Source organism: Emys orbicularis, chromosome 19 (assembly GCF_028017835.1).
Source record: "Emys orbicularis isolate rEmyOrb1 chromosome 19, rEmyOrb1.hap1, whole genome shotgun sequence".
NCBI lineage: Eukaryota > Metazoa > Chordata > Testudines > Emydidae > Emys > Emys orbicularis.
The window spans coordinates 20,966,817-20,994,681 of NC_088701.1; the positions used below are offsets into that span (position 1 = coordinate 20,966,817).

General features: G+C 43.9%; 1 protein-coding gene across 1 annotated transcript; it reads left to right on the forward strand.

The window, feature by feature from the left end:
* The first annotated feature begins 2,810 nt into the window (after nt 1-2,810).
* SLC11A2 (solute carrier family 11 member 2) lies at nt 2,811-27,858 on the forward strand. The gene is made up of 16 exons (XM_065419066.1): nt 2,811-2,886; nt 6,817-6,953; nt 7,997-8,122; nt 8,821-8,940; nt 11,171-11,277; nt 12,120-12,190; nt 12,336-12,403; nt 13,154-13,309; nt 14,567-14,725; nt 15,341-15,427; nt 15,720-15,839; nt 16,162-16,311; nt 17,651-17,724; nt 18,471-18,624; nt 19,416-19,469; nt 26,060-27,858. Exons 1-16 carry the CDS (start codon nt 2,853-2,855, stop codon nt 26,135-26,137), a joined length of 1,695 nt encoding a protein of 564 aa, XP_065275138.1. The 5' UTR covers nt 2,811-2,852; the 3' UTR covers nt 26,138-27,858.
* Nucleotides 27,859-27,865: the final 7 nt, after the last annotated feature.

Genomic DNA, 27,865 nt, shown 5'->3' on the forward strand with positions numbered 1-27,865 from the left:
AACAGACCGTCTGAACTTCGGTAGGCCCTCACCTAAGGTGAGCAAATGTGCTTGATAGTCCCCTGAAGAGCAAACTCCTAATTTGTCTAAAGTGGCACTAGCAAATTTCATTGAGCGCCACAAGGTGCATAGAGCTCACAGAACACTGTTTACTCTGCATTAATCTGTTGTTCTAGAACAAACCATTTAAAATCTTGAGCATATTTGAGTAGATAAATAGTAGGGTTGTCTTATCTACAGAAAAGGAACGGTGCCATTTCAACTGAGCAAATTGCTGTGAATGAGCTGAAGTCTGGTTTTTTTTTTAAACATCAGCTACGCGTTGGCTGTGCTGGCTTGTTCAGAATGGAATGTATGAACTGTAATTGTGCTTTGAACACCTTCACTTTGGCACAAATTCACTTAATGTTAACTAGCATTTTCCTTGTATGCCCACATTAAGATGGAATTTAGGAAGATAACATTGCCAATATATGGCATTGTCCCAGGAGCAAAAAATACCCTGTTAATATATAACAGGCTTTGAGGACATTAAGTGCTTTACATACCATGCTTAGATGTTATCGGGACTTGAATATATCATTGGGATTTTTTTTTAAGTTGACATGTTAATATTTAGGGATGATGCCAGCTTTCATCTGAAACCCTGCACCCGACTCTGGCACAGAAAGTGGTCGTGACTGGCTATTTAGTGGTCCTGACTGGCTTTTTAGTGCATTTAGAAGAACATTCTGATGCATGGTGATGAACATGATCTCAATCCTAAAACCACAGCCCCATAGTGTAGGATGTGTGGTTGCCAGTTCTATACATAAAGGAATTTCCATTCTTTCCTGCTTCCACATTGTGGTTTCATTGTTTGTAAGTGTCACAATTCAGGGCAACCGCTGAATGTGTTTCCCTTCTGTGATCCATCAAGGGCACCCACTCTAGGCTCCTGGCTCCTCAGCTATCAACTCTCTTGGGGGGCGATCCATGTCTCTCTCCCTCCTGACCAGGGTTTCTCCAGGCTGCACCGTTCCCTGCCTACACTGTGACATTCCCAGCAAGCCAGACTGCCTAAAGAGGCCAGTGTTTGCTCTTTACTTTCTATTTGAAGGCTATGAACAATGTATTGGCCAGCAGTTATGAATTACCACACAGCTCTTTATAAGCAAGCACATTGCTTCTTAAGATTCTTAGGAATCATTAAAAAGGGGATAGAGAATAAGACTGAGAATATATTATTGCCCTTATATAAATCCATGGTTCGCCCACATCTCGAATACTGTGTACAGATGTGGTCTCCTCACCTCAAAAAAGATATTCTAGCACTAGAAAAGGTTCAGAAAAGAGCAACTAAAATGATTAAGGGTTTAGAGAGGGTCCCATATGAGGAAAGATTAAAGAGGCTAGGACTCTTCAGTTTGGAAAAGAGAAGACTAAGGGGGGACATGATAGAGGTATATAAAATCATGAGTGATGTTGAGAAAGTGGATAAGGAAAAGTTATTTACTTATTCCCATAATACAAGAACTAGGGGTCACCAAAAGAAATTAATAGGCAGCAGGTTTAAAACAAATAAAAGGAAGTTCTTCTTCACGCAGCGCACAGTCAACTTGTGGAACTCCTTACCTGAGGAGGTTGTGAAGGCTAGGACTATAACAATGTTTAAAAGGGGACTGGATAAATTCATGGTGGCTAAGTCCATAAATGGCTATTAGCCAGGATGGGTAAGAATGGTGTCCCTAGCCTCTGTTCGTCAGAGGATGGAGATGGATGGCAGGAGAGAGATCACTTGATCATTGCCTGTTAGGTTCACTCCCCCTGGGGCACCTGGCATTGGCCACTGTCGGTAGACAGATACTGGGCTAGATGGACCTTTGGTCTGACCCAGTACGGCCTTTCTTATGTTCTTATGTTAAGGTAACAGCATTATAGAGAAAATATTTAAAAACAACCCAAACACTACATGCATGCTAATAAGCTTACCAGAGGTCACCCATCAGTCTTATGGGGCCTCTGTAGGCCAAAGTCCTTCCAGACCTTCCCAGGAAGGATTGTGGGCCCTCCTTGGACAGAAGGTCCTGTCTGTTTGCTGGATCAGAAAGAAGGCCTTGAGTCAGTTTAAACTCCGGCTGTTTACCCAAAAGTGCTTTCTTTATCTGTTGGTCTCTGGATAATCTAGTTTGAACTAGTATATGTGAGCCTCTCCAGGAGGTAGTATCCCTCTCTGAGGGGGTTACAACCTGGTTGAGTTGCCTTAATCACCACCTGCTGGTTTTAGTTCTTGTAAGAGCTGTAGTGTCGCTTCTCGGCTCTCTGTGAGCTGAGGGGTGAAAACATTATCTACTCTCTCAGCCCCCAGAGTAGAACACACAAGCCATTCATTTAAAACAGTGGACCCCAAAGATGGGGTTGAAATGTCTGTCACAAGCATCACTAATCTTGGAGCTGGCACCAGAAACTGCAAGAACGAATGTCCATGTTGATTAGTTTCTCTAGGTAGTCTGCTCACTCTCTCCCCCCCCCCTTCTTGTTTTAAGTTCCCAAGGGGTTTATTTTCTGTGTTCAAGCAGGCTTTTTGTAAATCAGGTCCACATGAAAACATCTATTTCTAATATTTGGTGACGCCCTTTTAAAGCAGGGGAAGGGCTGTATAAATTCTAAGCGTGCTGCTGTTGGGCTTTAATCTGTCTGTTACAAGTTGCTTGTTCTATAGTCCATACTGTAGCCGCGCATTTTATTTCTCCCTGATTCATGCAGTCTCCGTGTTTGATGTGTTCTTGCCCTAACTATGCCTTTTTCCCTTCTTTTTTGCAGTTAACGTGACCTATTCTAAGGATTCCCCCTCCAGTCAGAGGTCTTCCACCATGGCACCTGGCAAAGAGCGGAAAATATTATATGGTAACACTCCACACTTGTGTGCATGTTAGGAACGCAGGAATTGCTATACAGGATCAGACCAGTTGTCCATTTAGTTCAATACTTTGTTTCAGGCCAGTGATTGGTACCAGATTCCTTAGAGGAAGAGACAAGAATTCCCATAATAAACAATTACAAAATAGTTATAGGCAAAGTTCTTTCCTAACCTCACGCAATTTCCATCCTTCTCCTGTGAACTGGCAAGGTTATAGATTGGAAACCACTTAAAATGGGAGAACCAAGGCTGGGATTTTTTAAGACCCTAAGGGAAGTAGGTGGCCATATCCCATTGAAATGTCATGGGGTTTGGGTACCTAACTCTATGAGGCTTCTTTGGAAATCCCAGTGCAAATTCTTCCCTTTCTTAATCAGAAGGAGACTGTGATTAAAAATTATTTGCATGCTACTTCCAGTAGAAAGCAATAGGTTTTGAGATTCCATGAAAAGAGTGTAACAAATCTCTAGACAGATAGGACTGTCCAACTGTTCTGGTTACAGTCTTTCCAGTTAAGTCATGTCATCATTGCCTGTGAACCAGTTAGTGAAAGCAGTGGATAAAAGAGGAGAAACCAGACAGTAACTTTAAATCCTGCTTCCTTAGTCTAATTAGAGTAACATTGATCTGGGTTATGAACAGTACTTGCTTTGGATAGTCACAGTGTCACAGTTGGGTGCAATTCACTTTTAGCCCTGAGCGTCCCAAAATGCTTCTGGTATTGCAGCTCCCTGCCTCGGACTTGCACACAGCCAGCATGCTCCTTGTATGCTGTACAGCTTTGATTCAACCACTTGGAATCCAACAGCCTGACAGCAGTTATCCCAGCCAGTTTTGTCTTTACCAGACTTGGTTAATGTTAGGAGGTGATCGCAGCACACCCCTAGTCCCGAACTTCCCTAGACCCATGCGCTCTGCAGTCTCCACCCCTCTTCAAAGGAATAAGATCTGTTTGCTCTTTTAACGAGACAACCTTTTCAACCTGTGCTCCGCGGACCCCTGGAGATGCGCAGACTGTCTAAGATTTCCAAAGGGGTCTGCACCTCCATTCAAAATTTTTTAAGGGCCCGCAAATGAAAAAAGGTTGAAAACCGCTTCTGTAGTACAGACACAGCGATGTTGGTTTCGATTAATAGTAACACAAGTTTATTAACGAAGATAGGATTTGAAGTGAGCTCAAGTATATGATCAAGTTAGAAATGGTTACAAGCAAATAAAAATGAAAACACGCATCTAAAATTCTAAAACTTAATCTAGCAAGTTTTGGTTCAAGGCTTAGTTCAAGATGGCCTTTCTCACCCATAGTTTTCCAGCAAGATGGTGACTGACCCTCTCCTCAGTCAAGATCTCTTCCAGAGGCCTAAAGGTGCTGGTGCCTTTTTCTGCTTAGCTGAAAGAGAAAACTTGGGGTTCTCTGCCCCTTTCTTTTATAGTCTATTGAATCTTTGAAGTGGATTCTTCTGAAGTAAAGTTTCACCAAGCTCGGAGGAAGGGGACATGGAGTTTGGTAGAGCATGGAGCTTCCTTCACCTTCTTCCCTCCCTATTGTGTTTGCTAATGTGCGGATTGTCCTATTTCCTGCCATCTCCTCCCCTGCTGTCTTGATGATCCTGTTTACTACTTATCTGTACACTGAGGTAAACACAATCCTTTGTTTAGGATTGATCTCTTTGAGCAGAACATGTGCATCATACGGGGGAATTCATAACTTTCCATATCATGTTGCTACCATATTTCACCATATTATTGACCCAGGGAATTAGTAGGTTTCAAATGATACCTCACAAGGCATATTTTGTACAAAGATTGTTACGGTACTTTGTAAGGTGTTAGTAAAGGGGTTCTTTGGGTCACGCACAGGTAGAACTAAGACTTTCTGGCTGGCCTGTTTTGGTATGATTTACACCTTTGAGATTAGCTGTTCCAGATGGATGAAAATTGTGGCTGAAGCCAGTTCTCAGGCTGTCACTTCCCAGCACCATTAAGCAACAGATTGACTGTTCATATAACTTCCTTAGTTTGGTTGAACTAGCTGAGCAAGATATTGTGCAACCAAAGCTACTAAGAAAAGAAACACACACAGGTGCTGTTGTTTTAAATCTATTTTATAAACAGATCTGCTGGCAGGCCGGTCAGGTATTTAGGAGGCGGGGAAATGAGGAGGAACAACCAGCTTCAGTTTGCTTTGATGATGCAATTAGAAACTGTGTAAGAGCCCAAACCTGGCTTTTACTTCTCTGGTTATAAATGGTTACTTTTGCTCTTAGTAAAGGAGGCAGGATTAAGTTGGATGCTGCTTTTCCTCCTCTGAAGCAAAAGCATAATGCCAGGAGGTGGTAGCCAGAGTGAGTATAACATGGGGGATGGAATTGGCTTTTTGTTCTGGGCTGGTGCTGGGGGGAGTGGAAAGGAGTTAAAGGACTTGATGTCAAAGTTGTTGGGAGTTGTAATTCTGTCACGGGACTGATCCCGTTTACCTGACTTACAGCCTAAAATTAGATACTGTCCAGAGAGTTCAGCAGGACTGGATGTCTGCTGTGTGCTCTCCCTCGGATCTTGGGAGTCGGGATAATGATCCTCTAGTCTCCTTTAATGTCTCTTACTCCTTGCTTCCAAAGATCTAACAAACTGTGCATTGTGCCTTCCTGAGGCTGAATTCAGTGCATTAGCAGCATCTTCTAGGGCAGGGGTGGGCAACATCTGGATTGTGAAACTGTATGGAGGGCCGGGTAGGGAAGGCTGTGCCCCCCCAAACAGCCTGGCTCCCTGTCCCCTATCCACCCCTCTCCCACTTCCTGCCCCCCTCAGAACCCTCAACCCATCCAACCCCCCCTGCTCCTTGTCCCCTAACCTCCCCCTCCCGGGACCCCCTGCCCCTAACCGCCCCCCGGGACCCCCCCCCTTTTCCACCCTCCCCCCCCCCCCCCCCCTCCGCCAGTCCCTTTCGGAATGTGGCCCTGCGAACATGGGCGGGGGACTCAGGAGGAGCAGGGGCAGCCAGAGAGAAGCAGCGGTTTCCCCTTCAAAGCGCCGCTTCTCTCCGTCCAGCTGCACGGCCGCCCGGTGCTCCTCCTGAGTCCTCCGCCCGCGTTCCCCACGCTCCTGCCACCCGCACCGCCCGCCTGCTCCCCTGCCCCCGCAGTGCAGCCCCTCCTCCCCGCAGGGGGTGCGCAGGTGCTGAGCTGCCCGAGTGCCCGGCCTTGTCAGGGCACCCCATGTTCACCCCTGAGCTGTGCCACCCGGCCGGAGCCAGCCACACCCCTGCACTGCCAGCACGGCTAGCTGAGGCTGCGGGGGAGGGGCCGGGGCCGGCCGGGAGCTCGGGCTGGGCAGGACGGCCCCGCGGGCCGGATGTGGCCCACAGGCCGTAGTTTGCCCACCTCTGTTCTAGGGGCTTAAACTGAACTTCCAGGCATGCGGCAAAAGATGGTCGGGTTTTTGGACCGGGCTAAGGTTTGTTAAAATGAAGGGGTGGAAGGGGAGTGCCTGTAGGTGTTGGGCCACCTGAATTGCACTTACAGCAAAATCCCAGCAGCAGCGAAGTAGTAATTTCATTTATTCTATTGGTAATGATTTTTTAAGGTGCCGAGAGCTTGGGCAGGCATCTTAATATTTGAAATAAGAAATAAACTTGCCTCGCTCGCATGTGAATGCGAGAGCTGGAGAACCCAGTCTCATTGCAGTAGCTTCTTTATGTGGATTTGCCGCTCCACACGTTTCATTCCTCCAGGTGTTTGAAAAAAACCCAAAACCGCCTACCCACCAATCCTGGCAAGGGATGGCAGTGGGGCTAGAACATTCGCTTTCTTCTTTGCCTATGGCACTTGCAAGTTCCATTTTAAACCGGCCACATTCCTAGCATCATTTCAGCACAGTGACTCCTCCCTTGTTTTACATGTGGCTTTTTGTAAATCCAGAAGATGTCTCTGAAGACCATGAGGAGGTCATCAGCACGGTCTACAGCAGCCCGGTCCCGCAGCAGTCTCCGGAGTCCAATGATGAACCGTTCACCACCTACTTTGATGAGAAGATCCCTATCCCTGAAGATGAAAAGGTCAGTGTGGCTGGGCCCCAGACTTAGCAAGCTCACCTTGGTGGGGAAATGGCTTTAATAGAAGTGGTAGTAACCTAGATGACTTGTTTCCCTTTGTGGGCGCTGGGTCCCTTTTCAGTTTAAATTGAGGCGCTAGGTAGGAGAGCTGGCTGCTTGTTTCTAACTATGGAGAGCTATGTTGAGAAGGGGATGAGGTGTCTGCCGTGCTTGCATGGGATTCAGTGACCCAACTAAAACAAAATGAGTGACTGTCAGCAAACTAACACAAAGCAAGTGACTGCCAGGTTCACTACCTGCTGTGGATGCCAGTTACCCACATGGCTATTGCTGCATTCAGAGTAAACAGGTCAGCAAACACTCCTCCTGCTGCCTCTATCCGGGTTGGCAGACTTTTACAGAATCTTCAAAGCATTTGTCTATTTCAAGTGAATGCGCACTCCTAATGAGGATGGGCGTAGCACTCACCCCAGAGCCACATTGCTGTCTTTAGTTATGTTTCCCAGGACAGCAGTTTCTGCTTCTGCTAAAGATTGGAGAGACGTCTAGCGTGGGATTCCCAGGTGGAAATTGGCTTTGCTCTTACCAGGAAAAGCAAGTCAGAATAGCTGTTTCCGTGCTAAGCTGGGCCCACCAGCATAATGGCTGAGCCATATGCCCTTCACAAGGAGCTCTGTATGGGATGCAGTTGCTGTCTTCTCTGTAAAGAGCAGGCAAGCCAGCACTTGTCAGAGGATTGCATGCAAAGTTAGTGTGATATCCTCCCCCAGCTAAAGTGCTGGTGACCCTGAAGGTCTCAAAATAAAGAAGGGCTGCACTTTGGAATTCAAAATAAAGAGAGACTGATAAGGGAATGAAGAGATCTTGCCAGGGGCTGGTTGTTGTTTTGCTGGCAGCTAAAAAAGCTTGTACGCCCCTTTTACCAATTTTTTTGTCTTAAAAATGGGCCGGTTCCTGGAAGCTGTGCTCTGTTTTGTTTGGAATCAACGCCAGTCTTTGGTGCAGAGCGGAGTCTTAACATCTCAATCTTCTCTTCCATTTTAAAGCACTCATGGTTTAGCTTCCGCAAACTCTGGGCCTTCACAGGGCCAGGTTTTCTCATGAGCATCGCCTACCTGGATCCAGGCAACATCGAGTCGGATTTACAGTCCGGCGCTGTCGCAGGGTTTAAGGTCAGTGTGAAGCTTTCCAAACTGTGAAGCAATTTTATGCTGTACTTCCAGGCCCACCACCTCTCCTAGCAGGTGCCTAGCGCAGCTTCCAGATGAAGGCGCTGAACCAGTGTTGGGCTAAGTGCCAAAGGCCTCATCAGTGCTGTTGTGCTGAAAGATTTGGCCAGACTCCCTACTGCAAGGGGTCTAAAGGTCTGCCTCCTGCATTGCTTGGAAGTTACCCTCTTGGATGGGTTGGGGGCTCTGAGGGAGGCAGGAAGTGGGAGGGGGTGGATAGGGGGCAGGGCCAGGCTGTTTAGGGAGGCACAGCCTTCCCTACCCGGCCCTCCATACAGTTTCGGAACCCTGATGTGGCCCTCAGGACAAAAAGTTTGCCCACCCCTGGTTTAGCAGATCTTAGGCTTGCAGTATACCTGAGAGTGAAACCTGGCAACAAAATGGCTTGCAGGTTTATTTGCATGCAGCCCCTTGTATATGTCAGTGCCAGGCTTATAAAACCAAGCATGGAATCTCAACAGGACTGCACTTCCAAATGGATCGACTACGTTCCTGGCTCCTATTAATAAGAAGGCCTGTGGAGGGAACTATAATGTCAGGAGACCCAGACGTTCTCCAGTGCAAGTCCTGGCTTGTTCATCTGCCTCCGAAGCATCTCATTACTCAAGGTTACTTACTTCGCATTGTTGCATCTCTTTCAGCTGCTTTGGGTTCTGCTGCTCGCCACTATCATTGGTCTCCTGCTGCAACGTCTGGCAGCAAGGCTGGGAGTGGTAACAGGACTGCACCTTGCAGAAATGTGTAACCGGCAGTATCAAAAGGTGGGTGACTTAAAGGTCTTTAGATTCGAAATAGTGACTCTGGATGCTGTTCCCGTGCACTGGGCTGCTTAGAGATCTGAGATCTTAGTCGTGTCACTGAAAATAAAGCTTTCTGAATGGCTGGGACCCAGGAATGTTGAGGAATTGAAATTCCAGGAAGGGCTGAGAGGGGGGAAAGAGCAGATATGGAGCCTCCACTTCCAGACAGTGCCTTCAAAATGGTTCTGAACTGAAGGGCTTGGGGATGGTACAGGTGACACCTCTTTTGGTCTCCACTGTTGGTTCAAAATTGGTGTGAATGGCGCTTCCTCCTTTGTCTGAGAGCTAGTCTACACTAGAATCGCTACAGTGGCACAGCTGTACCGATAGCACTGCTAGTGCAGAGTCTCTGTTCCAATGGGAGAGAGCTTACCCGTCGCTTAGCTACCACCGCTCGGGGAGGTGGAGTAATTAAGCCAATGGGAGAACTTCTTCCACCAACATAGTGCTGTCCACACCAGCACTTAGGTTAGTGTAACTTACGTCACGCAGGGGGTGGTTTTTCCAAACCCTCGAGCGATTTAAGTTATACCAAAGTAAGAGCCAAGTATGTCTCTTTAGGGAAAGAGTTCTTGCTTTTCTGCATGCAAAGCAATAAGGGCCAGTAGAGACACGGTCCCTCTCAAAAGCCATTCATTGTGTGTGTGACAACTCTTCCTTTTCTACAGCAAAGCACAATGGGTTCAAAGAAAAGCCTTGCCTTGGTGGGGAGGGGTGTGTGTGGAAAAGCACCCTTGGCTTCCCAGTGACTAGTCTGAAAGGTGGATTGTTGCTGGGCAGTGGCTGGGGGATGAAAGGAAAGATTAGACATGAAGCCCAAGGGTGGATTCAGTGCATCCTCTAAAGGGATAACAGTAGTTTAAATGCCCTTGCTGAGTTTACATTGGTCTTACTCCAATTTCTAAACTGACGATCTTGTGGGTATGTGTCAGTTTGTGACTCGCTGTCTCAGGCAGTCCGCACCTCTCTTGTGGTTCATGTGAATGTTACTATTGATCAGCATATGTTAAATCCGCCTCTAACAGTGGTGTTTTATTTCTAAAAAATAGACTTGTGAAGTTCACTTTTGCACAATGCCCATGTAGCTGAGGATTTCGGGATTGACTTCTGCAATGGCCTGTGGTTGAAAGCACATAAACCCTGCCGTTCTGATACTTGGCAAACAAGTGCTAATGTTACCCCAGATTTGGCACTAACAAAGTCTCTAGATCTGGCACACGCTAGCTTCCTTTGATATAGGCTTTATAATACAACTTTGCACATATGTTTGAGGGTGTTGATGTACTTTCCAAACATGAAACCTCACAGCATGCCTGCCTACCGTGAGGTTAGTGGTATTGTTCCCATCTAGAAGGGAGAGACTGGGGCACAGACGTTGAATGATTCTCCTATAGTCTCACAACATTGGCAGAGTCAGGCATAGAACCCAGGAGTGTCCTGACTCCCTAGTTCCCTGTTTGAACCACTGAATCGGGTTTCCTCTTCAAATGACTGGAGAGATTTAAAACTAGCACGGGGGGTCATGAAGAAAGAATGTGCATTACCGTTGGCTGTTGAGGAAATGCTCATGGTTGTGTAAGCTTACGGTTATGACTTACTTTTCAGCTGAAAATGAGTAAAGCCATCCAGTGGAAAACATGGATCTCCCCTTAGCCAGTATTTCCAGTAATCTTACGCAATCCAGTTTAAAGGGACTAAGTCAACCAATCAAGGCCATAAGGTTGGGTTGTCCATCTAAAATTGCCTCCCCCCCCACCCCCACATTAATCCCTCATAAGAAAAGTCGTGGCAACTTGATTACATTTCTGTTGGGAAGGCATTTTGGGGTGTTGATTTAAACCTGTCACAAATGCACACCTGCCATTCTTGCCGTTCATATGCTGCAGTAAACACATCTGTCTAGTTTCACGATCCAAACTGAGCAAGGAGCAGAAAATAAACTGTAAAAGTTGAAGCGCATAAGGTCTTCAAAACTCGTGTTAGCAATGTAAAGGCCTGATCCAGTATATACTGAAGTCATGGGTGTCTTCTGTTGACTTATGTGCTGAAAGAGAAGATGGGTTTCCTAAATGGTGCTGTAAACCCACATAAGTCTGGCAGGAAGTTGGGGAAAATAAACTTCCCCTGTAATAGTCTATTCATTATTTCTGGTTTTAATTTCAAGTATCTGAAGCTCAGTGTTTGTATCTAGGTCCCTCGAATTATGTTGTGGCTGATGATTGAACTCGCTATCATTGGGTCGGATATGCAAGAAGTAATTGGCTCAGCAATCGCTATAAACCTCTTGTCTGCTGGGAAGTAAGTTGGCTTTTATCACTTGAGAGAAACAGGAAATGAATGTCATTCTCCATCTCTAGTGTTTATCAGCTGCCCATATCCCATTAGAAAACAACACACTTTGTGCCAAAAAGGACCGTTTTATTTCCTGTAGTTGAGAATCTTAGCAGATCACAGCCCTGTTCTGCTCAGCAGGGTATGAGCTTCCCTCTTTGCATTGTGTATTACATAAAAAGTATTTGAGATTAAAGGTTTTTAAATAAAATGGGCATTTCTGAGCCCACAATTGGCACCAGCCATTGCTGATGTGACACATTGTAGAACTGTAAATAAGCTTCCCTTTGGCTTTTAGACCTCATGTTAAACCAGAACCTTACTATATGTAACACCAGAGGAGCTTCTGTTAAATCAGAACTAAAGCTGGAAGGAAATTGGTGTAGAGTCTTAGCCTAGAAGGCCAGAGCCCAACTGTGTTTTAGCTCGGTGTTCCCTGCAAGTTAGCCACTTCCACCAGGCAGCGTAGAAATGGACTCTTAATCAGAAACTAACAGGCTCATTGCACTATAGTAGATGAGAAGTATCTCTCGCTCCAGAAACTCTTGGCTCGCTGTGCAGAGAAATGTAGGCATGGCTTAAGGTGGAACTCTTATCTGAACTGTTTATGTAGAAAACAGGCTTAGTCTCATGCCTAAAGTAACCAAGCAGCTTGTCAGATTACAAATAAAACCTTGAGATAAGTGTTCAATAACAGCACACAAAAAGTGGCCATGATCCCTGCCCGGAATATAGGGAAGCTTGGACTGACATGGCTAGGAGAGCTGGTAAAAGCAATATTCAAACTAAACCCTGTTGTTCTGTTGCAGAGTCCCTTTGTGGGGTGGAGTGCTCATAACCATTGCTGACACTTTCATGTTTCTCTTCTTGGACAAGTATGGTAAATTCCTTTTTTTTTTTTCCTTTTAATTATTTTTAATGTCCCATGAAAGTACATGTAACAGATTAAATCTGACAGCTGCCCCCTCAACATTATGCCTGAGACTTGTCCTCCAAAACTTGTTAATGGCATGTTTCTTCCACAGGCTTGCGAAAACTGGAAGCATTTTTTGGCTTTCTTATTACCATCATGGCGCTTACGTTCGGATATGAGGTAATTCTCACTTGAACGTCTTGGAGCTTTACTTAGCAATTAGAGTGACACTCCCTCTCCCCCTTCTTTCTGTCGAACTTGTGTCTTCATTCTCTCCTCTCAAACATTTTAGAAACCAGACAATCTAATTTCTTCCTCTGATTTTTGTCCTCTTCTGCCAGGCCCTTGTGAAGTCTCCTCTGCCCGTGGCCCCAATTCTGGAAAGCACTTTAAGCCCTGGCTTAAAGATAAGCATATCAGAGCTGATCAAAAAAAAAAAAAAGTTTTTCCCATGCAGCTTTTTGAGTTTTTAGTCAAAAACCAAAAGATTCTGGTTCAAAAACCCAAATTTTCCATGGAAAGCGGTTTCATTGGAAAATTTTAGACTAGTTCTAAAGCACATGCTTTAATGCTCTCCTAGATTTTTTTTTTTTTTTTTTTTTTTTTTTGCGGTGGGGCCCACTTTAACTGCCCTGGGGTTCTATTTGCTTCCTGGCTCAAAGCTGGTTGGCACTGGTCTAGAAGGTTAGACCTGCCCAAGAATTGTTAGCTGTTTATCTGCCTCCAAAAAGCTACCTGGAGGTGTACAACACTCCTCTTTCAGTGCTAGTGGGTAACCAATATCTGAGTTTTTTAAAGGGGGGAGCTATTACCAAATTACTGCAATTTTTAGGTGGGGCAAATTTGGGGCCTTCCAAGTTGGCCATCTAAGCAACTGTGTGAACGCTGCCAATCCAGAGGTACTAGTGGCTCTCTTGTGTCTGTGTGCAGTATGTTACAGTAAAACCGGACCAGGGAAAGCTGCTGAAGGGGATGTTTATGCCTTACTGTGACAAGTGCGGTACCCCCCAGCTAGAACAAGCTGTGGGGATCGTGGGAGCGGTCATCATGCCACACAACATGTACCTGCATTCTGCTTTAGTCAAGGTAAGAGGGGGCAAGTCCCGTGTCCCTTCTAGTTCGCTCTTCAGAAGTACAATGAGACTATTAGAATGTGATCGTGAGGGTTGAGAGGAAAGCGCCTTGCAAGGCCTGGTATGTTTGAATAGCTGTGACTGCCCTTTTCAGAGTGGGTGACGTCAAGGAAGTCAGTAGCAAAACTCCCATTGATTTGAGTGACTGCAGAGTTAGTCCAAAGTCAGTGGGAGTTTTACCTCCGACAAGTGAATGCCGATGCTGAGCGCCTTTGAAAATCCCCTCGATAGTAGCAGTTCCTGTAGCCTTTGCGGAGAACTCTCCATACTTTGGAATCAGTTCAGTAAGCTGATTCTGATGTTGACTGTGCTATGTAAGTTTTCAGAATTAGAATATGCCATGTGCACCTGATAAAGAAATACGGTATCTCTTACGTAATAGGGTAAATTGAATAAATTGGCTGAACACACGTTAACTACGTGTTTGCGTGACAGAACCTGGGGTCTAAATTAACACTCGGCAAACCCCTTAAATCATATTTCAGACATCTGAACAGTGTTTCCCAGTCTCTCTGCCTTGTGGGATTCATCCATATTTGATTCTACTGGGGACAAGATGACAAATCCAGGCTAATTTTAAAGCTGAAGGCCATCAGTTTGTCTTGCAAACAAGATGGGCTTTTTTCTCTCTCCTCCTCCCCACAGCAGCATATGTTTAGCGCTCAGGCTGATGCCGCCCCTTAATTTACTAGCTCCTTTATCTTGGGGCACATCACAGCAGAAGGCTGAGCAGCCTCTGGGCGCCAGGGTAAGCTGGAAAGCATGTCCATCATGGTGAGATTTCATTTGGAGCTGCAGTTGACCATGGGGAAATCCAGTCTGCCGGAGCAACGTGCTCAAACATGTGGTGTTGCTAGTGCATCCTGTGGATGGGTGCTTGTGTGAATGTGGCCAGCCACAGCCCTGCTTCTTCAAACCATGCCCCTTTGCTCATTGTATGCACCCCACAGCATTTTTGCATTAGCAGCTACTCTTGGCTAGCTGGTGTCTAATGTCTCATGCTGTTTACTGCTGTTTGTAAGGCCTAAAGAGGGATCTAGTCATGGGCAGGGCTCAGCTCTTAATATTTGCTGTCAGACAGGATAGACATATTCTGGCCAAAGTTCAGTAGAAATCCAGAGGCACCACCCTGTTGGAGATACAGCTGGTTCCATTGACTAGAGGTTCTAAAATACTCTCTCATAATTGTCTTTAAACGCTTTCTCTCCAGTCGAGGCAGGTGAATCGTGCAGACAAGAAGGAGGTGCAAGAAGCCAATAAGTATTTCTTCATAGAGTCCTGCGTTGCCCTCTTTGTCTCCTTCCTCATTAACGTCTTCGTCGTCTCTGTCTTTGCTGAAGCTTTTTTTGGGAAGACTAATGAACAAGTGGTGAGTCTCTGGGGTTTGTTGGGGGTTGTGCACTTGTGTTGTGGCAATTCTGGATTACTGGGAGTAATATACACAGTGGGTATATCGACACTGCAGTCGTGAGGTGTGATTTCAGCACATGTTGGCGTACCCTAGCTCGAGTAACAATAGCAATGAAGCCAAGGCAGGCAGGCAGCAGCATGGCTAGCCCTGCCCACCTGGGACCCCGGGTACCTACTCGGGGCTACCACCGCCCATGCTGCCACAGCTTCGCTGCTGGTTAGATCAAAGTTAGATCAGGTATGTCTATGCATACTGGAGTCGCACCTCCCAGCTGCAGTGTAGACACACGCTGTGCACCTGGGTTAATAATAGCTACTGTGTTAACAGTGGGCCTAAGTGTTTCATACACCGAGGGCCTGATTCTCTTTTACACCAAGGCCCCTTTACACTGCCCTGGCAGGCATAAATGTAGGCACTGATCTCGCCCTAGCCTGCAAGATGCACCCAACACATTAATGCTAATGCATTTCATCTGGCCAGCTCCTCCACCCCAAACTCTACCAGCCGTGGTTTCTGCTCTCTGAAATCTGTTTACAAAAATGAAACTTCCTAAACTGTCTTGTCCTCTTCTAGCACAAAGTCTGCACAAACAGCAGCAGCCCCCATGCCGGACTCTTTCCAAATAACAATGAAACCTTGGAAGTGGATATCTACAAAGGGGTGAGTGGCTTTATAGTGAAGTCAGGCAGGGTGATCTTATCTGAATGATCCCCTTAACATCCTTGACTGAGTTATATGCAGCTGCTTCTTCTGAATAAATGGAGACTATTCAAGGCTTGAACCTATGAGACTATAAGAGCTGTCCTGTTGGAACAGAACAGCGTTCCTTCCTGTCTAGGCCTGTGGTCAGTCTGTCGGAGCAGCTGGCTCCAAGAACTCTGCTTTTGACTGAGCATTTAAATCTAGGATTTAACACCAACTGACTCGTGACTGGAAACCTTCTGTGTTTCAGGGTGTTGTTCTGGGATGTTACTTTGGGCCTGCTGCGCTTTACATCTGGGCAGTTGGGATTCTTGCTGCAGGTCAGAGTTCAACAATGACTGGGACCTACTCTGGGCAGTTTGTCATGGAGGTATGTGACTCTACAGCTGTGCCGGCTTATGGCTGTGTTTCCCCCCTTCTCCTTGTAATCCCCTGAAGTTGAGATGGTCAATGGAGGCCTAGTTTCCTTTCCTGGTCATGTAGTTTGCTGAAGGATCAGACTTTCCTGCTATTGACCCATGTACCAGACTCTTAGGTCCCCGATTCCCTTTGGAAAATTCCAGCCTAACTCAGGTTTCTGTAAGAGAAAAAACTCACCCTGTAGTAGATCATTCCCCTTCCCCCTGTTGCAGTTTAACGCTGTGGAATGTTGCTTCGTAGCAACAGCAGCTCTTCCATTTCTCTCCCCGAAGGGATTCCTCAACCTGAAGTGGTCGCGTTTTGCTCGAGTGATTTTGACCCGCTCCATTGCCATCACTCCAACCCTGCTGGTTGCCATTTTTCAAGACGTTGAACACCTGACTGGGATGAATGACTTCTTGAACGTTCTTCAGAGCTTACAGGTGAGCAGCTGTGTACTCACAGCACGGGACTATTCCTTGGAGAGTCATGTCTAAGCATTCGCTATTAGTAACTCCTCGTTCCGAACCAACCTCTTAGTCACTACTAGTGTTGGCTTTAGGGCCTTCTGTTGGCCCACTTATGAACATTTCTGTAAGCTGGTTGGCTGAGGGGTCCTGAGTGCAGAGAGCTCAAGTATGGAGGGGAGCGGGAGGGACCTGTAAATGGCAGCAGCTGCCATCAGAATTGGGTTTTCCAGCAGCAGTGAATTTAGGATCTGCCCCGATCTGTAGATGCTTGTGGACTGTGGCCAACATTGGTTATAGCAGTGGTTCTCAACCAGGGGTCCGGGGCCCCCTAGGGGGCTGTGAGCAGATTTCAGGGGATCCGACAAGCATGGCCAGCGTTAGACTCGCTAGGGGCCCAGGGCAGAAAGCCGAAGTCCTGCTGCATGGGACTGCAGCCTGGGGCACCAAGCCCCACCACCTGGGGTTGAAGCCAAAGCCTAAGCAACTTAGCTTCAGAGTGCCCCCTATGGTGTGGGGCCCTGGGCAATTGCCCTGCTTGCTACCCCTTAACACCGGCCCTGGCTTTTATATGCAGAAAAACAATTGTTGTGGCACAGGTGGGCCATGGAGTTTTTATAGCATGGTGGGAGGGCCTCAGAAAGAAAAAGGTTGAGAACCCCTGAGTTATAGAACAGGTAAGTTACTTGTAGGCTTTTATATGCCTCTCACTGAATTATCTGAGCACCACTTGAATATTTACAAAGAGCAAGAACCATATTTAAACAGGGTCACATTTATACCTTGTTTACATTTAAAAGTCATAAAAAATAACAAGTTTCCTGGCTGGTCCAGTTCTCCTCGAGTTTCCAGCTCTGCAACGACCTAGATATGTATTTATGGTGCCTTGTTCCTGTTGTAAAATGAGGAATGGGAACTGCCAAATTAAGTTCTCAGAGTAGAAGAACTTCAGCTTCCAATGGTTCTTGTCTGAAACTTGCTCCTCGCACTCAAGAGTGATACAGTCCATATCCCAGCATAGAAAATAACTCCTAGTTCAGCTGGACTACAGAGAGAGGAGGAAAAATACTGTGGGGTCTTGCTTCTATAAACGCTTCTGGATTCTTTCACTGAAGAATCTCTCGGTTGAGGGGAGGTGGGAAAGCACCAGCTGTGGCTTTAAACTGCTTCCTATTCCTAGCTGTGAGAGGTCTCTTAGATGACACACTTTCAATAGCTAAAGGGAAAACTTTGGGGGGGTGTTTTTTTTTTTTTTTTTTTTTTATGCGAACAAAGTCCCAGCCCTAATCTCCTGCATCTTGTTGCCTTATTCCAGCTTCCCTTTGCTTTAATCCCAGTCCTCACGTTCACCAGCCTGCATCCTGTGATGAATGACTTCGCCAATGGACTGTAAGTATGAAAAGAATCCCACCCACCTGACCTTTTCCTGATTTAAAACCATTTGATTTAGCCCTGAATACTGATATCTATCTTGGGTGCTTGGTCCCAATAAATGTGATATCTGAGCACAACCTTTAATGTATTTATCCTCGCAACACCCTCTGAGGGAGGGGAGTTTTATCCCCATTTTACATATGGGGAATTGAGAGGCTAAGTGACTTGCCCAAGGTCACATGGAAACTTTGTGGCAAAGTAGAAGAACCAAGTCTCCCAAGTCCAAGCTGGCACCCTAACCACTAGGCCTTTCTTCCTCCCTCAGTACAGGGCTAAGTAGGGCTAACTGTTCACGAAAACATGTGAATTGTTTTTATTCCCCAAACAGTATTAGAGTTCTTCTGCTTTTACGCTTCTTATACATAGCCCAGTCTCCCCAAGACCTGTTTGACAACTCACTCTCCTTGGAGTGGTGCCCAATATGTCACTTCTAGAAACAGGTGTGTGTTTATTGCTTCCTGAGCTCTGTCTTGACCTCTTTTCTTGTCCCTTTATCCAGTCTGTGTTTTTAGTCTAAAAGTAGCAACCCTGTTAGAAAAGAGTCAGTGCAGGTCAATGAAAGTTTCTATTCTGGTGACTTCATTTTCAGAGTCTCGGCATTTACATTACAAGAAGTGTTCCCTCCAAACACCAGGGCAAATAGGAACGTCCCTCTCCCCCAAATACCCCTGTAATCCCGTTTCTTTTGGCTTCCCTTTCAGAGGCTGGAAGATCGCTGGCGGTGCGCTCATTCTCATTGTCTGCTCCATTAACATGTATTTTGTGGCGGTCTATGTCACCGCACTGGGACACCTTGCCTTGTATGTGGTTGCAGCTATTGTCTGTGTTGCCTACCTGTGCTTTGTAGCATATTTGGTAAGTATTGTTCTTCCACGCTCTTTGGCAAGACCATTGCTGTATAAAATTGTGATTCCGGTGATTATTGGGCTGAGGCAGCTTGTAGGCAGGACTGAGAAAATGAACTTGCTTTCCCAGGAGCTGGAAACTTTTTTTTAATAAACCATTGAACTCTTACAAACACTAAGTAATCCTCGCCATCCACCAGGTGCATAATTTCAGATATGTGCCTCAGTTTCCCATAAGTCAAGACACGTTCAAGCTCCACTCAGTTCTGTGCTCAGTCCACTACTCCTTGCAACTTCTTACCTTCCATCCAGTTCCTTTTATGACTCATCTAATAGTCTGATGGGGGGAGACCACCTGAATCATGCAAAATTCCAGATCTGTTCGTGTGTATTCAAATGGTAAGAGGGGACAATTATGCATTTGTTTAAAAAAAAAAAAATGGGGGGGGGAGAGAGTCTGTCAACCTGCAGTTTGACTTTCCTTCCTGTGACTGCTCCTGTATCTCCAAGTTTCTACTTATTGTGAAAAGTGTGTCAAAGTTTAGAACAGCTTATAACCATGCTCAACAATCTTTTGAATGGCTTTCACAATCTCAGCAGGCTTAATGTGCTTTAACATCCTTAACGTTCTCTGTAGAACTCATTATGAAGAGATTTGGTAACTTGACTTTTGAGTAATTACTGAAAAATAGCATCGAGTAATCCCTCCATGTTTCCATTCATTAAAGTGCAGCTGCTAAAAAGATTGTAACTTGCAGCAATGTTTCTCATAGCCCACTCCTCCTTCTTCTTTAATTCCAGAGCTGGCTGTGTCTGATTGCTCTTGGGATCTCCTTCCTGGCCTGTGGGCAAACGGTAAGCGTCACTAGAACAGGGCTTACTGAAGAACCGCCTGTCACTCAAATTAACTAAACACTGGGTCTGTCTGCACACAGCAGGTAGCCATCAGAACCAGTGCGTTTCTATGGTTTACTGTGTGAACATATCCAAACGTAAGTGCAATTTGCACGGAAAATACTTGTGTAAGTTTGTTGTATAAAAGCTCAGATGTACGTACTGGGAAATATTTTGTTACTAAGATAACTAAAGAGATGAGTAAGTTTCCTTGCTGACCCCCTCTAATCACACACCTAAGCACAAACATAATGTTATGTTGCTGCTGGAATAGATGTCTGCTTTGCAATGTAGGAACTGCATGAAACTTACCTATTATCCAGACACTAACCAGCTTAACAGCCCAGCAAAGAGACACTCTATGTTCCAAAATGACACTTCCATTTAGCTAGTTCTCTGCCTCTGAAGTCTTCCAGTGAATCTGTAATACAAGCTGCTAAACAGAAATCAAGCTGCTTGGACAGTATCTGAAGTATTAATCCTCCTTCTCACAATTAGACAAGCAACGTGTAAAGTCTGTGACACTAAGTGATGCAATCTACCTCCACAGATCAGAATTCAATTGTATTCCATAATCTCAAATTGACCTGTTTATTTCGCACTGTAAATGCATTAGAAAATAGTTACTGGTTACAGTTAATCAGAATGAATATGGGGTGCAGAAATTCGTTCCCGGAGGTGGGAATTGTGTTGGAGAAATCCTAGCCCATAAACACTAGAAGTCTAAGCATTAGAGTTGTCATATTTTTTTCCTACCTGGTATGTGATTCTGGTGATCAGCAAGGGTAAAAAATAAATCAATGTTTACAGGTTGTTTATGATTCTGTGAATTATTTTGTATGTATGGCATTAATAGAAATTTTCTCTGTATTTTCTGCAATTTCCTGTATCATGACTCATGGCGTGTAACGTAACAGAATATGCTAAAAGCCTTCCATGATTTGGGTCTCCATTTTTTTTTAAACTTACTTACTTTCACTTCCAGTCTGGCCCTTTATACTTTCCCCATTGTACTTCCTGCTTCTCCCACCTCCCAAGGCAGTCTTAAATCTAGTATTGCAAAGGTCACAGTGAGAAACGTGCATTCCTTTTCTCTGTTTGGGAAAAGACTGCACATTTTGTCCTAATTTTATCATGAATTAAGTGGTTATATCCTTGGGGATATACTATTGTTTTTAGGGGAGGGGGCAGGGGGAACGTGTGTTCATGAGTGGATCCTGTAAAGCGAACCTGAAGTCCTGGATCTTATTGAGTAAGATTTTTCTTCTATTACTACTTGATAGAAGTTTTAGCTGATAACTCTGTGTGTAAGCATTTGTGTTTGCGTTGAGGTATTTTGATAGGTATTTTCACAAGAATTCAACTGATATCAATTCTGTCCTTCATCTTATGTGCCCATCAGATATTTTGATCTGTACTAATTTTTAGTTTGTGCATTAGTTTTTTCACCTTTTTAAGAGAACTGTGTTCAAATCCTGACATGGGTCACAAGTGAAAGTGGCTTCGAAAGGACTTCTCAATCCCTCTGTGTGAACCTACCAAAAGCATGGCATGATTGCAGTCTGCTCAACAGAGGCTAGGTACTGGAATAGCAGGGGTATTACAAGATACAGGATTGGGGTCCCCTGGAAGATCTGTGTGGGTTGCACAGCATCTCCCCTTCCTTTGCCTGACTTAACCCATGCTATTAGTCCTCCACTCTCCTGATCACTAAAATTAGTCCGATTTTTTTTTTTAAGTGGGAATAATTTATTGAGAATGGCTAATGTAGGTATGTTTTCAAGCTTAGTTTCTGTAGTTCTAATTGGAGACAAGGTAATTCATTGTCTTAGTGTTTATCATGTTCATCACAAGAGAGGTGATTCTTCTGTGCAGATAAAGGGGGTTATCCATGGCTTTCAGAGGGTTGGAGAGACAGATTTCACAAGGGAATGGTAGCTTTTTCTTTTTATTGTAATGCCTCTTGTTTGGACAAACTTCAGACTGTAAGGGACATCCATCATGTCGATGGGAGGTAAAAGATATGTCCAGAGTAAGTGTGGAGAATGCCTTTAAATATTTTCCTGTATGGAAATGGCATGTGGTTCTCACTGGGTGGTGTGAGAACATTGAGTTTAGTTCAGGCTTGACCACTTCCATATTCTTATCCGTTGTAGCAGTCAGAAATAGATACTGAATGTTACAATTGCTGTCTTGCCAAAGCAAAGGCATACAGACAGATTCTCCCATTGCCCTGCGACTTGCCGTAGTCCATTATATCCGCTTTGCACTGAGGTTAAAATGCTACTGAATCAGAACAGTAAAAGTTTACAACTGCTTTGCCCTAGACTACACAAGGTGTTGGACAATGGAGAGTCTAGCCCATAGTCTCAAATTGCTAGAGTAAAGTATAAGCCTCACGGTTTCCAATAGTAGTAAAGAACACCTACATGTGCGGCTCCTGTTATGATAATAAGTGCAGACATACAGGAAAGAATAAACTCCCAAGTGCATAAATGAGTTGGTTTCATAAATTTGGTAAGGAATTCAGTGTTAGGAAGGCTGTAACTATGAGCAAGAGACACGATGAATTTGTGATGGCAAAAATTAAAGCTGCTAATCTTTTTTAATGATCGTTTTGACTCAGCCTACAAAGTTGGCTAATTTACTCTTAGTCAAGATAACTGACAAAACATACTTGACGTAAGTATTAATGCTTGATATAAAGAAAAAAATTACTTCACTTAGCGTTTTAGTTCAAAATTCCAGCTAGAAATCCTGAGCATGCATCCTACTTACTGCCAGGGTTTGTAGTCTTATACTAATTCCGCTGACTTGTGTGTTAATCTGTCTTCCTTTGGCAGTAAAATTCTATAGACTGTCTAACCAAAGGCACGTTTATGATCTAGAACCGCTGTTAGGCTTGAATCTAGCTGCCTTCATTCGCTTATAAGTTCCTGTCGTTTAATTTTTATGCCTTAGATTTTCATGCATTTTTAAAATTTCTGGTTTGTAAAAGTGTCAAAAATGCATGACCACTGTGAACATGTATGACTGTCACTGGATATGATGCGAACTGTATATCAAAATCACCGCTATATGCAGGAGCGTCTGTATAAAGTCCTCTTAGTGTGCTATAATTTAGCTTCTATTCTATTCATTGTGAAACTTAATTTTTTTTTAATTGAGCATGAATCAATTTGTATGCACTACATTTTCAATTAAAAGAATAGACACTTTTTCAACTTGGTTTCTTGGGTCTTTTTAATTGCGACACCCAGTATGTTGCTTTAAAAGAAACTCGTATTGATGCCCAAATGATTGAGATGCTATAGAGTTATTGGCCCTGTACACTAGATTGCATGCAAACCTTAGTATTTCTATACTAACTCTCTCCAAGCTGTGCATAGTAACTTCTCACTAACTGGTGTTGCCAGAAATTGTCACTACAGTCCTTGTTCGTGTAAGACATTCAACCAAGAAGCTATCTTGGCTTGATATTCTCCACTCCCTTCAGGGCAGTATTGAGTGCTTCTGCTCCCAGCAATAGCAAAGGATTGATATGCTATTAACTTGTGCAACCTAACTACCCGAATATAATTCTTGCTAGGGTTCAGTTGAGCATTTTTATAGGTGTCTTTGGGTGGCTCTATTTGGAAGACAAACTTACCATTCTCCATTAAGACCATTTACTGCTACATTTCTGCATGTCTTGCCACTTCCTGATCCTCAGTCAAAATAGCAAATGCACTAAAACAATCTGATTGGTTTTAAGCTATCTCACCTCCCCACTTACTCACAAAACAAATCAAATGCCAACATGTTTTGGCCAGGAACAACCTTAATAGGGGATAAACTCTGCTTAGTTGGAATAGGAATGATCTTATTCAGGAGTTCAGGCATGGTGATATAATGGTCCCATTCTGGCCTTAAAATCTATTTGGGAGTTGGGAGGGAATTCTGATAGAAGCAGGCATTGCACACTCCATTCTTTTTTTTTTAAACAAACCTGAACTTTTGCTTCTGTTCAGAAATTGATCTTTGTGTTACTATGTGATATGGGAACTTTCTTTCCCGTTTTTTATTACAAGCTTTCCCTACCTGCTTTAAGTGAACTGGAAGCTGTAAGTAATGCATATTATTTATTTCTCTTAGAGGAAACACTGAATTTTGTAAGTTCGCTACAGGCCTTTAATTAAATTAATACCTATTTAGTTTCTTTGTTTCTACCGTGTAAGAAACACTTTTGGTAAGTTTCAGTCCATTGAAAACTCTTGTCTTGCCTTTTGATTTCTAACAACTGAATTTTTAAACAAATTTTGAATAATTAAGCATGAACTTAATCTTCACAGAGGAGAATCACTTTATCTCCTATATATGTGGAATCAATCAAACTTGCATGTTGATGTAACAGGAAATTATAACGGAGAAAGATACCGTCCTTAATTCCCCCCAGCAGAAACAGTAATGGGATATTGCATCTGTGTCCCTTGTATGTTTTTGTAATATGTATTGATGTGAAGTATTGTGTCCGTTAAATAAAAGACACAAATCCCTTTTAAAGAGAGTCCTCAAACTACTGCAGCTGAGACATAAACTGGATACAAAAGAGGATTTTATAAAGATGTAACTCTTGGGTCCTAGAGCATAGCAGCATATTCTTTGGCTGGCCACTAGTGACTGAAGCCTATCCAGATACAAGATAAATAACTGGTTGTTATCTCTGGCTAATTGAGAGTGCACCCTGGCAGAGAAAACCTGTTGCACTGAAACAACATCCACTGTTAGCTTAACTAAACTTTCTGTAACGAATTCACACTACTTGAAAAGGGTGAATCCTGTGTTCTGATAAGTGGAGATTGGGTTTTCCTGTTGGATCACACTCTGTGACCCTACTGCTAATAATCTAGTAGGTAATTAATGTACAAGATCTACTGTAATAAGTGATAATCAGCATGGAAAGACGGAAAAATCTGTCTCCTGTCTGTTCTAGTGGATGAATCACCTTTGTTTTTTAATCAGCTGCATGTTGCTTCAATCTTTCAATGAAACTCCTTCAGATTAATCAAAATAACTTTAATAAATCACTTAATTGTGGTACAGTATTTATTTATCATATTTATAACATAAATCAGATTTACTGCTGCTGATTAAAGAATAAAAATTGATTTAATGCTTTGGTTTTAACATCTAACAGCCTCACAAAACTTGGATTTTATTTTATTTTGTATAATGAAAGTGGCAGGACCAAAGAATCAGTCATCTAGTTAAGTATGATTCTTACTTATCAGATTATGGTTTAGATGGCCTTATGAGCTACAGTAGAACCTCAGAGTTACGAACACCTCGGGAATGGAGGTTGTTCGTAACTCTGACATTTTTGTAAGTCTGAACTAAATGTTATGGTTCTTTCAAAAGCTTACAGCTGAATATTGCCTTAATAAAGCTTTGAAACTTTACTATGAAGAAGAAAAATGCTGCTTTTAACCATCTTAATTTAAACAATCACAGAAACAGTTCCCTTATTTTGTCAAATATTTTTTTTAACTTTGCCCTTTTTTTAGTAGTTTACATTTAACACAGTACTGTACTGCAGGGGTCCCCAACGCAGTGCCCGCGTGCGCCATGGCGCCCGCCGGGGCATTTATGTGTGCCCGCCTACTGGCCGCCGGACAAGCAGCCGCCAAAATGCCGCCGAGAAGCGGCAACGTCAAGAAGTCGGCGGCAATTCGGCGGCGACGCCTCTTGATGACGCTGCATTTCGGCGGCGACGCTTCTTGACGTTGCCACTTCTCGGCGGCTGCTTGTCCGGCAGCCACCGTCCTCGGTCCGGCGCCTGCCACACGGAAAAGGTTGTGGACCACTGCTGTACTGTATTTGCTTTTTTTGTCTCTGCTACTGCTTGATTGCGTACTTCCGGTTTCAAATGAGGGGTGTGGTTGACCGGTCAGTTCATAACTCTGGTGTTCGTAACTCTGAGGTTCTACTGTACTGTGTGGCTTGGAGCTACTTGGCCTTCTGGCAGTACCAGTTCCTAAGGGCTTGTCTACATGGCACTAACTGGCTGTATAGCCTCTGCTTCCGCGCACTAAAAATTCCATGGTGTGCTTTGACGTACTGCTGTTTCAAACACCCTGGCTTGCTGTGCATTAAATCAGGGTGTAGGCAAGCCCTTAGTGAAATTGAACTGCTACATACGCTGCAGTTTTGAGAGACTAGCACTTAACTGCTGGAAAAGAACTTGGTCTTGGTCATGCCTCTGTGCCTGTGGCATGCAGTTGTCTCAATTACTACCTGCCCTGGAGGATTATTCTCTACATGGACGCCAGGCTGCTTGCACTTCTGGGTTGTACAAGTCCTATGAAACTCATGGTCTGAACAAAATAAGATGTTTCTGTATTATTTCAGGATTTGAAGCATTGATCCATGACTTTTTAACAAAGTTTTAGGCTGAAGAAAGCCAAAGCATAAAACCCTCAGTTTAGTGACTTTAACCTAATCACCCTTGATTTCACTGTCTTTGGCTTCTGTTTCAAAGTGGTTTCCCTAATTTTCTTCTTTGCCTTCTCTAGTATCAGCTGGGACTTACTACTCACCCTGAACTCTTCCTTCTGAACAATGTCGATGCAGACTCAATTGTGACTAGATGATTCCCTGAACTGCAGTAGCAAGAACAAAAACAATCTTGAAGCCCCTTTGTGCTGCAGAAAAGGATTTTCCTTACTTTTGGTTAGTTCAGAAACGGGTATGGTCAAGCATCATGAATGACGGAAAGATTTCCTCCGAGAAGGAGCACAGGATAAAACGGACATCTGCAGAGGAGTGTCAGATGGAATCAACAGACGTTGCACTTGACATCAGCCATGAAGGTTCTCACAGGACCAATGAAGAGCCAGAGTCAAACCAGTTCATAGTATCACATACCCTATGGGTTTGTCTTCCCTTTAGGTACTCAAAATATTTTCTTTAATCCTTTTTTTAATTGTAAATTATTTGGGTAGTAAATTATAGATATTTGAATATCTTATTGATTTAGATCTAAACTTATTCTGCTTGGTGTTTCTTAGGTCAGTTAAATGATGGGACACTAACATGTTTTCCAGCTTTTGGAAGATTGTCCAAATGAGTAACGTTAAGATTTTACATTTGATTTTGAATGATCTCATTTATGAAGTACACTAAGGAGACTACACAATGAGAAATAATTAACTCAAAAGGATGGGCAGATTCTGAAGTGCAAATCCATTGGAGCCTAAGGAAGAAGCGTACAAGGCGTCTGTCAAATGCAGATTATGTTCTGGGCATGCTCTTCCATTTCTGCTCTGAAAAACGCCCTCCCTATCTGTCCAGGTACTTAGGTGCTCAGTTACTATTGCAATGAGTCCTATCATCTCAAACTTCTCTAGCCTCCACTGTGGCTATCTGAAGAGGTCTCCTACTTCAAGAGCGTGGCAATCTCACTTCCCTGCCCACCTCTTCTAAGCATCTGGCCAGTTCTTCAATACTGAGCCGCTCTAGGATTTTATTTCAGGTACTTGCCTTGCCCCCCACAACTACATTGCTGACTGCTGCGTAGGAAATGGTAACTACAGTGTAACTGGAATGGGAGGACACAAAGAGCTGTATCTTTGTGCATTCAGTCTAACTTTGTTTTCTTTGTCATCACATCCCAGCTTTTATTTGACCGACAGTGTGTTGAAATGCTTAATTCTCAATTTCAAAATACAAACGATTTGTAGAGGCAATGCAAGTTTAGGTTTTACTCCTGACATCAGAGGTAGGGATCTATAGAATCCTTGATTTAAGTATCTGTCTATACAGTTATAGGAGTGGACACCGCTCTATTAAGAGTGCTCACCATGGAAAGTGCCTGTTAACTACTAAATCCTGAAGAGGGAACTTCAAAATTTCTTCATGTAGTTCTTCCAGCCATAAATGTAACTGAATAAATCCCAAGTACAGTTACACAGCAGCTTCCATCTGTAGGTGAAATGTGGCCTCTTGTCTTAAGCCAACCAACACCCACAGAATGGGGTTAACTTTTCCTGGGACTAGCTTTACACAAATGGAATTGAACATGAGCTTTGCATTTTCATGCCATTTCAAGAAGTCTTGAATTGATTAGGATAATTTCTGAGAATTGGATGGTTCCAAACTCAAAGCTTGAGGCCATGATATTCTGGGTGGGAAAGTGTGTTTTGTTTTGGTTTTTTTTAAAAGAATAAATCTTTTGCAGTTGTGCTAAGAACCCTGAGGCAGGAACTGCCTTCAAATGGAAGATACCCTGAATTATATTTTTATATATGTCTATGTGGACTCAGTTCTGAGGCATCTTACTTCTTGTTTTTTAATTAAATCTCTTACCAATGAAGCATTTC